Below are 13572 nucleotides of genomic sequence, written 5' to 3' on the forward strand. Positions count from 1 at the left end.
CTCCAGTTGGAAATCTAGTTGTACTAGGTCAAGAAAAAAGACGAATTCAATTAAGACCTTTAAAAGACAAGCAAAACCCTTTGTACATTTTTTTCATAGTTCTGTAAAGGATATATCACACATGCTTGGCTATTCTAGCAGCTATTTGTGGCACAACCTGTTACACAACCAGTGTGCAATTACATATTGATATTTCACTTTCCTTTAAATGAAATATTCTAAAGAAAATTGTGATATTAAAAATGTGTTAATGTAATAAAAGAAAAATCAAAGTGTAATGGGGCAATTCTATTTCACTGAAATTTGAAACAAAGTCCAATATTTATAGCAGATTTGCCCAATACTTAGATCAACTTGCAAGCATAGTGGTTGGGCTTTTGAACATTCTAGCCTCCCTGATCCCCAGTCCAAATTAATACAAAACAAAATAGAATGCAGGCATGAAATATTATTTATGTAATAAATTACATTCATATCTGAGCTTCTCTTTGTGAAATGAGTAACAAAAACATGGATTTTTGTCCCCAAGACATTCTATGGAAGCCCGTGTCTGCCACTCTGGTAAAAAAAAATAAATAAATAAAGATAGTGTAAATAAAGATAGTATTTCAAAAATAATGAGATACTATTTTAATTCCCGAAATAATGAGATAGTATCTTCATTATTTTGAGACACTATTTCATTACAATGACATAATTTATTTTTTAACGGAGTGGCAGAAACGGGCTTCCATAACATTCTAAGATTTTATTATTATTATTTTATTTTATTTATTTTTTTTGTAGCTTAACTTGTAAAACTAGTACTGAGTGAGTGAAAGGAATTTCTCAGCACCTCACACTGACTTCTGGGATGCGAGCAGCAGCGTTTCGCAGCCCCTGTCTGCCTATCGCCTGACAAGTGACCCAGCTGCGGCATATCAGCGGGGATAGAGAGAGGCTGGGACCTGCTGCTGTCTCATTTTGGGTTTTGGCGAGGCGCGACCCAATGGCAGTCTGCGGGGGCTTCTTCTTCTCCCTCCTCAACTACAAGACGGAGAAATATGTCATCGCCGAAAACAGGAAAATCGGGATTTTGTTTCGGCTCTATCAGCTGGCCGTGCTCGGATACATAATCGGGTGAGGTCTGTTGCTTGGACTAAAAACGCGGAGAGTGGATGGCAAAGTTAAAAATAGGAGAGCTTATGGGACAATTTTAAATAGCTGGTGGCTTTAAAGTTGCACATGCTGATTGTTTTTTTTTTTTTTACTTTATCTGAAGCATCGCCAAGTCAGGATTGAATGTTGTTTGTCAAATCGGCAACTTTTTTCGTTATACCATATGGTTTTATGCTATGATGATTTATTTGTTAATATAAAATTACATTTACGGTAAACTTGACCCCAAACTCGAAAATGGCAAAGCCTCAGGCTGTTGTAAGCTGGTTTTGCCTCATGGCATGCACGTCTCGGGTTCAGGCATCGTTTGTATCGCGGTGTAACTCCTGGGACATGCATCTGCATAGGCAAATCATTTCAAGCCACCACTGCACGTAGAAAACACTGACAGCAGCCTGTTGTTCCATGCTGATGAGGACTGGATCCTGTTGAGGCTGGAGAACATGGTTCTAGCTTGAGGGAGCTGTTCTAAAACGCAGTGAGTGATGAAGATGATGTTTCAGATGGGTGTTTGTGATGAAGAAAGGGTACCAGGAGAGGGAGGAGGCAATCCAGACTTCGGTCATCACAAAGCTCAAAGGCGTGTCTCTGACCAACACCTCAGAGACCGGACCTTACCTGTGGAGTGCAGAGGATTACGTCATACCTCCGAATGTGAGTACATTTTCACATTTCAGCCACAAACATCAGTGTATTTCAGTGAGACTTTACATCATCATCATGTGCCAATTACTGCTGAAGGTTTGTTTTGGGGGGGGTTATGTCTTTACCTGGTGTGTAAGTCTGGTCTGACATTTTTGCTCAAGGTCAGTTAAATGAGAGGGAGAGTGTTTGTGAACATGCATTTTAAACTAGAAACTTTTAAACTCTGATTTAGGTATGGACTGGGCCACTTCTGTAAACCAAACATGCCCAGTCCTTTAAAGGTAAGGCGAGGTAATTTTATTTTTCTAGCACATTTTCAGCAGCAAGGCAATCCAAAGTGCTTTACGTGAGTTAAAAGGAAATACAAACAAAATAACAAACCAGAAGTTACTTTCATGAAATCTATAAAACACTGGACATAAATATATATATATATATATATATATATATATATATATAATTTTTTTTTTTTGTGGTGCTAATTTAGAAATATTTGTAAGGAAGTTTTACAATATTTGCGCAAATGTATGATGTTAAATGTGACTTTTTATTAATCGCCCTATCAGTCACGGACTACAACTTGACATCAAGTAAAACCGAGGCAGCAGTCACTTAAACTCAATGTTTTTGGACAATTTTGAGAAAAAAGAAATGTGGGGATCTGTTGATTTTGTGTTAATTTTCTGTGAATTTTGCAGATTTTTGAAAAACTGCAGGTATTTGTTGATGTCATTAGGAGTCTTCAGGGACACATAAAAAGCTATTGAGGGCCAAATTTGGCCACCGGGCGACTCACACGTGTCATAGGGCCTTCAGAAAACAGCTGCATTTATACTGAGATAAAATTACACAAAGGTGAACTCTAATGGCTATTTAGGTGACACGTGAAGGCGGTTAGTTACACTATTTAGGGACATCAGAGTAAAGGGGCTGAATAAAAACGCACACATACATTTTTGTTACTAAATGTTGAAACCCGTGTCATTTTCCTTCTACTTTACTGTGTGGTACAAAATAATTTTAGTCACGTAATAAAATCCATTGAAGTTAGTGGTTGCAACTTGAACAAACACTTTCAAAATGTTCCTTCTGTCTGCTGCTAATGAGACGTGTCTTTTTCGCCATGTGGCATTAGCCTCAATGTCTGTCTCAGCCGACTGAACAGTATTGAACAATTTAATGTGCTTAACCTTTTACTTTCTTCTTCTAAACCTAATTGAATTCTGCAGGGTGAGCAGGTGTTTTTTGTAGTAACAAATTACGTAGAGACCCCGAATCAGAGGCTGGGCTTCTGTGCTGAGGTGAGTACCTATACTGAGTTTTTTAGTTTTTTTTTTTAAATGTAGCTATTCCACTGTGAAAAGTTTTACTGCTCGTCCTGCAGAGTTTTAAGGTTCCAGATGGACGATGTCTAAGCGACGACGACTGCCCTGAGGGGGAAAGTGTGACAGCTGGACATGGTAGGAGTCATTCAATGGGGCGTTTCTTAGAAACCTCAGAAATACAAATCTGAAGAAGTGCCAAAAACGTTAACTTAAATAGGAAGTAGATTTTCGAGTTAAGGCAAGCTATCTTATAAAAGTGCTTGGTATTCATTAATTCATAATATTAGAAATACTGGTGCTTGTACGGTATTTGAAACCAAGATTAAGGTACCACACACATACGGAATGACGGATATTTTGTTGTAAATTGTGCAAAAAACAAAACTACGCTTCATAAAAATATCAAATGAGTTTTAAGTGTAATTTTTAAAATTTATCATGTCACAATTTTTTATGCTTCAGTAATGGAAGCATTTAGATGTAGTCTTCTTTTTAGTATAAAAAAATGAGGCCACATTACTAATGCAGCACAATTTATCCAAGGTTCCAGAAAGCAACAAGTGATAATTTAAACTAATATAATTTTTAAAATGTGTCAAATGTGTTTTTTTATTTGAAAAAGCAGATGTATTTAATGTTGATCCATTTTCTACATTAATATGTGAAAATGGTGACAAGAAACAATCATTTTATGTGAAATACTGAATTTAATTTATAGCCTAGAGTCCGAATTTCTGTATTCGATGTTGGGGAAAAATAAAATCAGTGGTCAGCTGAAGTTTTAATTCCAGCTTGGAAAGTCTGCGCTTCACAACCAGTCGAGGGTTTAGATTCAAGATGGCCGCTATGCATATAAAACATTAGAGAATATTTCAACAATAAACTGCTCACCACTTCATCAAAGTGGTGAGCAGTACTGCAAAAATTTTGACTTGGTAGTATATTCCTTCCAAGAGTGAAATACTGCCATCAGCTTGTTTTGCTACGTTACAGAGATTGAGAAAGTGATGTTTTCTGTTTTAGGAATAAAGACGGGCTTGTGTTTGAACAGCACAGGGACCTGTGAGATTCACGCTTGGTGTCCCATCGAACACAGCCAGACGCCAACGTAAGAATCCTCCTCCCACTGTGTGTTACCGCTAACTCATACAAAACTCAATATAATAATAACTAAATATTCCCCTGATATACAGCAGAGCTTAGGGCTGGGAATAGATTTTATTGATTAACCAAAGTTTCTGTTCACCAAGATTTCATTCTAGGAAAATCTGGATTTTTATTTTTTTTCCACCAATGAACTCCTTGGGTTTCTGTAATTTTGTTGTAGAAGCACATTTTACATCTTGTATTTGGTTGGACTTTGAGTCCAAAGTCCAACCAAAAGAAGCGATGATATCAATAAAAGCAATTAAAAAAATATTTTCTATCATTTGTAATTTTTCTTAATTAAAGAAGAGAGGGGAGAGGAAAAATGTTTTTATTTAATATGAAAAGTAAGTAAAAGTTCTATTTTTAAATCATCTGGCCCAGTCCTAGCAGAGGTATTATTTCTAAAACGGCCTTCTTATATTGACTGTCTTTTTTTTCTTCTTTTATTAATTTTTTTTTTTTTTTTTTTACCACAGAGAGCCATTACTGAGCGAAGCAGAAAACTTCACCATCTACATCAAGAACTTCATCCGGTTCCCCAAGTTTGAATTCTCAAAGTAAGTAGCTATAAGTGGCCGCTGACGGCTCCTGTGCCTGTGGTTTTGAAAGCATCGCGGCGTAGAGTGAGATGGGGGGCCATACATATTTCAATGGCTGCTTTAAATAGCTTTAGGGTGCCGAGTCGTCTATTTATACGGGCGTGTGCATTGCTCTCAGCGAGACAGTGAAACAGTCATCTGAGACGTCCTTGACAGCAGCCCTTGGTTTGGACAGGTGTCAGATCAGACAGGGGTTTGCCCAGACAGCGGTACCGGTGCCGCTCACCGTCCCGCAGGAGAGAACGGACCGCTGCTGGACATCGTTCCTAATTCATCAATCAGGAGCTCCGTCTGATTACACATACGTCTTCCTCGTGCTTCTTCTGTAACCGCAGCATGCCGAGACATTACGGCAATAGAGGAGTAATTTGACGCCACTTGATGACTGCCACTAAAAATGGCTGGCAATACAACACCCCTCTGACAGTGAGACACGTTCGGTTACACCGGGACTCTTGTGTGCTGCTACAGGAGCAGGAGTTCAGGTTACAGCAGGTCTTAAATAAGAAATATTACGAGTTCTCCACTTTTTAAAAGTTTACAATAGAGGTCAGAGATGGCCTTGAGATGCAGCCTCCCATAGAAGCGGCAGTCAGTCAGTAGTTCACATAAATCAGATTGCATCTATTGTTCAGTTTTTAACAACACGCCCACATGACAAGTCTCTCTGCAGCTTTGAGAAGGAGGGAAACAATGAATCAGAAAATAAAATTGTTGCGCCTCTAAAGGGGCACTGTTATGTAAAACTGACTTTTGTTTTTAACTTTACATCCTGTTTTAATGTCATTCCCTTATCAAAAACATACATGCAGTGTTGCTTTGATTCCTTCATGTGTGTTTGAGAAATACTTGATTTCACCTAAGTGGACCTGGCACCGCTTTTGAGGTCAAAGCTCCTCCTCAGAAGCTCCTCCTTCCCCCACAACTCTGTCACTCTGCTCCTTCAGACTAGCCAGCAGCAATTAGCAAACACCTGATGGAGCAGCACATCTGCTCAGCTCGTTATACGAGCTACTTCTCAGTACGGCGCTGGTGAAAATGTTGTTAAAAGGTTAATAGAGGAGCCATGTTGTGATGACTTCCTGAAGGCGGCGTTTCATAAAGAGCAGGAGTTTTTAAAGCAACAGAGTCCCAATTTCAAGGTGTTAAGTTACGAAGTCAAATTCCTTTTAAATCATATTTGACATATATATATATATATATATATATATATATATAAGCACTTTTATAAGAACTGAATGTAACATAGTTACTCAATTGTGCTGTAAAATAGTTACCATATGCCTGGAAAATATAGAATACTGCTGCTTTAAATGTAATAAGTCACTATTCATATCTGGCCTGTTTTTGCTTCTTTTTTTCCCCCTTTGTAGGTCAAATGTCCTTGAAACATCTGACGAGGGCTACCTAAAGAGATGCTTCCATGATGCAGAGAACCATCCCTACTGCCCCATCTTCCGTCTCAGAGATCTGGTCAGCAGAACGGGACATGACTTCCAGGAGATGGCTGTTAAGGTAGAGAGAAGCAACTGGTTTCACTTGATTTTTCTCGCGGCGTTCATAAAAATCCCCCTGGATTCTATGGAACATATACAAACTAAAACAACTGTTCAGTTCAACATCTCTTTAACGATGGGGTTCATGTTGAGCGACGAGGAGAAATTTGAATGTCAGAAAACAGCGGATAAGGGACCATCATGAGGTTAGCATTGGTGGTGGTTTTTCTATTTTTTAACAATTTATCTTGTTTATGGCTGCAACTTACAATTATTTTTATAATTGATTAACCTACTAAATATTCTGACAATCAATTAATCGAATAAAGAAATGAAAACATTACATAAATGTATTTTTTTTTAAACACTCAAGCTCTTTTTCTTTTTAATAGAATATTACAAATACACTAAAAGATGCAAATAAATAATTTTCTTATTTAAGAAAAGAATTGGATGAATATTTCATTGCCTAAAATTCAATACCAAAGCATTCCTTTAGTAGATCTGAACCGGTTACAGGATGTCATCTGTTGCTGTTGAAATGCTTGGATAAAATGTCATAATGCTGCATTTGTATACACTCCTTTTATTTGGATACCCATAAATAAAATCCAGTGCAAAAAAATTTGCTTTCAGAAGCCACCTGTTGAAACTCCTGTTGGTTTACGTCTAGATCAAACTTAGAAAGTACCATCTAGTTTTATCAGATCAAGAATCCAGAGAAAGCCCAACTAGTTTATAAATTACAGACCACCTATTCTTAATCAAGGGGAACCAATAGGTAGATTTATACTTTTTTTTGTTTTCTTTTGCTCTTTCCTTTGTTGTTGTACTTTCTTCTAATTCATGTAAATCCCTTTGACCTGCCTTGTTGCTGAAAATGTGCCACATAAACAAAATTACCTTACCTAATTAGCGAGTGGCATAAAAAAAAAGCTTAAGTTGAATAAACCCAAATGAAGTCAAGTAACGCAACTCGTCGGGCGTTAACTCTGACCTTCTTGATTTCATGATGACCTGTCACTTTGTTTTCCATAGATACTGTCTCACCTTGGGCTCACTGTGTGTGTTCGACAGGGCGGCTCCGTCGGTGTCCTCATCGAGTGGAACTGCGACCTGGATAAGGACTCGTCAGAGTGTAATCCACAATACAGCTTCACCCGTTTGGACATGAATTTAAACAACTCTGTCACATCAGGATACAACTTCAGGTACGATGCTTCTGCTTAACTTTCTCCTTTTTGCATATTTGGTTAACCTGAACTGTTTTCCTTTTCTCCTCCAGACATGCGAGGTATTACAAAGATCAAAATGGTGAAACTTTTCGCACACTGTACAAAGTGTATGGGATTCGATTTGACATCATGATCAATGGGAAGGTAAAGCAACTCACAAGGACACTACAGCAGCGGGTAAAAAGTGTTGAACATGTCAGCGTTTTGCCAGTTTCGATATCTAGTGAAGCCGTTAATGTAAAATTCACACTAAATGTCGCCGACATGTCGGTGTTGAACATATGAAGAAATTAATGTGCAGAAAGGTATAGAAAGCCAAGAGACCAGCTGAAATCTGTTGCTATTTAGAGGCCAAACCTGCTGCTGTGTTCAAATCTACATCAGTTTAATATGATCTAATGGAAACTAGAAAATATTTTTGGTTTTAGTGGGATAAATCTCTTCAAACATGTTTTATATTTTGTTCCAGGAAATTCTTGTTTTTATCAAGCTTTGTATGTCATTTTAATGAGTTACTGCTCCCCAAGTAATCCATTCGTAACAACATTGGAGATATTTAAACGAAAAAAACAAAACAAAACACTGATTTGTCCTGTACATAATTTACCTGCTGTGTGTGATTCTGCAAATAACACAAATGCTTTGTCGATGTTTTGCAGGCTGGGAAATTCAACATCGTTCCTACAATAATTGCGATTGGCTCAGGTGTTGCTCTGATGGGTATCGTAAGTAATTTATTAAAATATGCAGTGGATGCAAATATATTTAGACACTTTGAGCGTCTTTGCATGATAGACACTTTCAAACTTTAATTAGGATTTTATGTGATGGACCAACACCAATTAATGCATGATTGTAAAGGGGGCAGAAAATGATGCTTCAGATTTTAGCGAAGCCTGGAGTTCTTTTGCTTCCTGTGACAAACATAGTTTCAGGTTTTCTGGTTTTCTTTTCTTTGTTTAGCCTCATCCATCTCCACCGCTGTTGACACAGATGTTGCGTTCAGTGTCAGCTCTGTGGCTTTGTCTTCATGTCAGCAATCTGGGTTTGCAGTGCAACTGATGTCAGTACATGATCTGACATCAGTACAAACAATAATTAGTCGTGTTAGGTTCCTTACACTTCAGCGCTAAATTCGCATCTGACACACGCTCAGCCTCAATGTTTCTGCTCCTCACATATGGAACACCAACAAGGCCAAAATGGAGGAAATTCATGTCTTCCAAAATACATCAATATACAAGCAGCTGAAAAATGAGTATCCACGCCACCAACAAATGGCCAATTGTTTTTCATCCAATCAGCATATTCCTTAGATGAAAAAGGACCAATCACAACCTACCAGTCAAAATACTCCAGGAAGTGACAGAAATTACAAATCAAAACTGTAGAATTTAAGAAAAACACAACTTAAATTTTGTAGTCTACTAATATGTAGTTAAGGAAACAAATGCGGTTTGTGCATTTCAGTTGAAATTTCTACGTTTCTTGAGTTGCTATGATGTGATCCTGCGCCACAGTCCCAGTCAGCTCACACCCTCTGCACATATGAAAAGCTTGCTGCACCACCGGTTTCAAAACTTGTATGATTCCAGTTCCACTTCACAATGATGCAATACATTGTGTTGGTTTATGGTTTTAAAATCTCAAAGTACATTGAAATCTGTGGTTATGTGACAAAGTAAAAGCGATACGAATAGTTCTGCAGGGCATTGCCTTACAATTTCAGAAGAGAAATAAATGCGTATCCTCCTGTGGTTTTGAGTTTGGGTCTTATGTTTGTCTTTCAGGGAGCCTTTGTGTGTGATATGATACTTCTCTACATGATGAACACGAGCTCCTTCTACCGAGAGAGGAAATTTGAAATAATCAACTTTAAGTATGGCTCAATGGCACAAAGTTTTTTTCCCCTTATCGCCTCCATGCAAGCTTTTCTATTTTTATTTTTTTTTACAGAAAAGAGAAAAATAAACAGAAGGACGATAAAGCAAGCAACCGGGATAGGAGATCCAGAAAAGCCGGCGTGGACAAAGATGCAGCCAACTCTATCAAAAAGCTGGAGGAAACTGAACTAACGGTGGAGACGTCTGCTCCTGAGGAGAGCCACGCGGCGAAACGGGGTCCCACCGTTCCACGCAACACGGGGCAGCGATACTCAGCCGTCCAGTCCAAACAAGGCGCGGCGCCAAAGCATCATATCAGTTTCTCTTCGCACAACTAGCATGGCGGGCAACTGAAGACTACTGGACTGCAGACGTCTCTTTAACGCCGCGGAAGGTGGATCCCAGTGTCAGACTGACGTCTGCTGCTGGCCCGGTCCATGACTGATGATGTGTTGAAGGATGGAAATCTCAAATGTTCTGCAGCACGCGCGAGGGACCAGGCAGTCACAGGAGGAGGATGATCGTTATGTTCAATGAGTTAAACTAAATCTTTGTCAGAGTTGAATGTTTATCAAGCCGTAGTCACCGACGAGAATCGCTAAACACGCAGATGTGGGGCGGACCAGTGAGGGCCGAGGGTTTGAAAATGACTCTGTGAGAATGGAGGTGGTACCAGAGTGGCGACATTAAAGGGCCCGTTTGTAAAGTTGCATGACGAATTGCGCCAATGTTACATCTGTGTTCTCCAAAGGCTTGGCAGTCCCATGATGCAAGCACCCAACCTCATATCAAACGTATTTGTGTCGATAATGTGACAGTCGGTTGTTGCGACCTGTAATCATCCAGCTTGTTAAGTCAACACTTCCTACGGTAGCCGTTTCACAAAAATTGAATCACTTTAATTTACATCACTGGTCTTGCTAGAGGCAAATTCACTATGGGATATTAGGGCCATTGCAGATAGAAAAAAACTTACATTTTGAAAAATTTTACCAAAATAAAATGGAAATCAGTTACTTTAGTTAAAAAGCAACTTGAGTTTCAAAAGTTAAACATTTTTTACTTTTGAAACTCAATTTTTTCCAGAATTTTTTTTTTTTACTCTACAATAATCCATTGTACAAACCTGAATTTTCTGCAGGACTTTTCTTTTTTGATAAAGATTGCAATTTGTTACAGTAAAACGATGACTCTTGTGAACATCTGTAAGTTTTTCTTAAAACTAATCCATTTGAGTAAAATGTGAACATTTTTGAAAGGAAGATATAGAAAAGGTCAGGGTACGACGACATGATTTGTAACAGACGTGTCAAAGATGCTTTTGGAAACCATATGAAAAAAAAAGCATCTTCCTGTTGGACACTATTTAGTGAAAATGATTTATGTGAACTGTTAATGCTGCTACTTTTTATCTGCAATTTGATTTCCAGCCAGAGGCCACAACGTGTTTTGATCATGTACATGAAGCCGTGAAGCCATCTGTGTTTGAATGGATGCCGAGTTTTTTTCAGTCTGTTCTACATAATGTTTATTTACTGCCTGACTCATTAAGAGATTAATGCAAAGCAATCTGTACAGAGGTTTTTATTCCAATCAGTTGCAATATTAACCACGCTTTACATGAAAATGTTGCCACACTTTATTAGGATTTTACAAGCTAAGCTATTAATCATTGTGGTCATGTTACTGGTAGCTGTAGTAGAAGGAGGAAAAATGCTACCTACAGTAAAACGGACACTGCCTCAATTAAACCATCTACTCACAACAGAAATATTTAAAGTCTTTCACTACAGGGTTGAGCTACGAACAGCAGCAGGATAGACGAACCTAATGATTTACATAGCTTCATATCGAAACATTTCAGGGCCGATTGTGGGTGGTCGTCTCAGTAAACATGCACCATCCCGTACAGGAAAGTCCAGAACAGGACGTAGGTGAAAAGCCCTCCGACCAGGCCTCCGGTGAAGAGCAGCCGCCGCGATTTGAAGCACTTGTTCCACCGCCGTCCGGCCTTGAGGATGAGCAGCAGGGAGAGCAGGAAGGACGAGAGGAAATAGAAAACGAACCCATACAGTCCCGTCAGCCCGAGGATGCCGGCCGTCGCCCCCGACAGAGCGGAAACGGAGGTGCGGCAGTAATCCAGCACGGCGGCGTTGCCCCTCACCGAAACTTCGCTGATGAACTGTGGTCCCTCGCGCTTGGCCCCAACTCCTGCCATCTTGGCTTTGGTCTACCACCAGAGGGTGCTGTCGTTACAGGAAACATTGGCATGTTTAGGAAGCAGACGGTGTTACAGAGACAACAGGCTCAAATCGTGGCAGTGACAGCTATTGTGGCACTTCTGGTGACAGCTGCCATGGTTTGAGCTCCGCCCTGCTGCAAAGTTAGGCTGCTCTAGTCCAATCTCAACTAAACAATTGCTGTTTTTGCAAATTGATATTGGCAGAGTAACGTTGCAGAGTGAAGTGCACTATAAACGGCTGTAACGGGTTTTAAAAAGCTCCATGGACACATTTATCTGGTTAATTCCCGTTTCTTCTTTCCACCTTATAGTCGTACTGAATTCCTTCAGTTTTACATTTATGGACGAGGACGACAGCCAGTGGGAAAAAAAAAAACTTTTTTCCTCAGATTTTAAGCAGCAATAGAGATAGCGCTGTAACAGTAATATTGTCCCATTTATCTTGTTACCCACCACTTATAATCTTATTGTCTGAAAATCATATGCTTTCATCCAGAAATTTAAAAGTAAATTGTGTAAATCTTGAAGAATCTGAATCCAAAGACAGTATCGACAAGTCAGAGCTTTAAATAATGCGCAGGTTATTTGATCAGAGCATCTATAGAAACTTTGTCCCACCATTACTCTTTGACAGATGGCGTTTGAAATAAAGCTATATTAAAAACAAGCTAATGTATTAAATCTATTCTTAATGAGCCTGCAATTGCTGGGTTAGTAAGATCAAACTGATGCATCTAACAAATGAATCACAAAGATAAAGCAACCGAATAACAATGGAAGTACAGAAACATTAAAATAACCAAATATGAATTGGCTGGTGCTAGCTTAGGCCGAAGTGGAGCTATTGGTTAGTTTCTGTACATCAAACAAATCCCTAAAATCTCAGTAAAAACACCGGCCTGGACTCCAGCCACCAACTAAGCACTCGGTGCTCCACCATGAGTAGGCCAGACTGCATTTTAACTCAAAACTGCTGCTTTACATTCATGTCACTGCTGACAGGCTAGCTCCGTTAGCCCTCGCTAACAGTGACGACCACTCACCGGATTTTAACGAAGTTTTCCGATTCCACTCGATGAAATTATTGCGGCATAATAATAATAGCACAGAAGGTTACTTCACACCGTTGGTTATCTGGTGATTTTAGTAAATATCAGCTGCTCTAGCACAGACACGGCACATTCATCCTCAAAGGACTGACACTCCTAGCCGAAAGTCAACCATGCTCCTTCGCAATGCATTGTGGGTACAAGACAGTCATCAAATAAGAGGGGTGTGTTTGTAAGACGGGGAAAAGTAGGATATTATCGTTTTAAAGCAAAAAATTCACCCAAATTGTGTCCATTTCATAGATGTTGCTATGCTAGACACGCTATATGCTCAAGATATCCAAATTTACAGAGAGATGGATTTTATCCAAGTGCTAAAATTCAAAACACGAATAAGCTTTTGTGTAAATATTTATACATTTAACTATGCCATATAATTTATTTATATATAAATGTCAAATAAATAGATAATTATTCTTAACAATAATTATTGAATTTTTTAAACCATGTAATCAATTATACATAATGGGGAAAAAAAATCATTATTACATTTTCATATTTGTAAGCTATACATTAAAAAATTTACCTGTATTCAACAAATCTTCATCTAAGATTAAGTAAGTGATTCTTTTAAAGAATCATAAAGATCTAACACGCCCGCCCAAATATAGTTAAATACACATTAAACAGAAAAAGAGCACCAGAAGTACCAAAAAATAAACAAGTGTCTGTACGCAAATTAAAGATTTATTCACATTTGTTTCAAAATAGCAACACATGTCCAAAAGTAA

The 13572-nt window shown here is 38.7% G+C and overlaps 2 protein-coding genes across 2 annotated transcripts; one reads left to right on the forward strand and one right to left on the reverse strand.

The window, feature by feature from the left end:
* The first annotated feature begins 827 nt into the window (after window positions 1-827).
* p2rx5 (purinergic receptor P2X, ligand-gated ion channel, 5) lies at window positions 828-11059 on the forward strand. Its single transcript, XM_008428079.3, has 12 exons — window positions 828-1119; window positions 1662-1812; window positions 3033-3104; window positions 3188-3263; window positions 4152-4236; window positions 4754-4834; window positions 6250-6391; window positions 7450-7583; window positions 7658-7751; window positions 8267-8332; window positions 9398-9486; window positions 9564-11059. Exons 1-12 carry the CDS (start codon window positions 989-991, stop codon window positions 9826-9828), a joined length of 1386 nt encoding a protein of 461 aa, XP_008426301.1. The 5' UTR covers window positions 828-988; the 3' UTR covers window positions 9829-11059.
* emc6 (ER membrane protein complex subunit 6) lies at window positions 11057-12989 on the reverse strand. The gene is made up of 2 exons (XM_008428080.3): window positions 12776-12989; window positions 11057-11736 (listed from the first exon to the last, which is right to left on the reverse strand). The coding sequence occupies exon 2, from the start codon at window positions 11706-11708 to the stop codon at window positions 11376-11378; it is 333 nt and encodes a 110-aa protein (XP_008426302.1). The 5' UTR covers window positions 11709-11736; window positions 12776-12989; the 3' UTR covers window positions 11057-11375.
* Window positions 12990-13572: the final 583 nt, after the last annotated feature.

The sequence above is a fragment of the Poecilia reticulata genome, chromosome 14 (genome assembly GCF_904066995.2).
Source record: "Poecilia reticulata chromosome 14, P_reticulata-male-v2, whole genome shotgun sequence".
Classification (NCBI taxonomy): Eukaryota; Metazoa; Chordata; class Actinopteri; order Cyprinodontiformes; family Poeciliidae; genus Poecilia; species Poecilia reticulata.

Bases quoted from the DNA above. Each gene is read 5' to 3' on its own strand.
- p2rx5 (XM_008428079.3), top strand. From the start codon at position 989: ATGGCAGTCTGCGGGGGCTTCTTCTTCTCCCTCCTCAACTACAAGACG. The intron at 3,105-3,187 runs GTGAGTACCTAT...CTCGTCCTGCAG, and splicing joins GGCTGGGCTTCTGTGCTGAG to AGTTTTAAGGTTCCAGATGG. The intron at 4,237-4,753 runs GTAAGAATCCTC...TTTTTACCACAG, and splicing joins GAACACAGCCAGACGCCAAC to AGAGCCATTACTGAGCGAAG.
- emc6 (XM_008428080.3), bottom strand. From the start codon at position 11,708: ATGGCAGGAGTTGGGGCCAAGCGCGAGGGACCACAGTTCATCAGCGAA.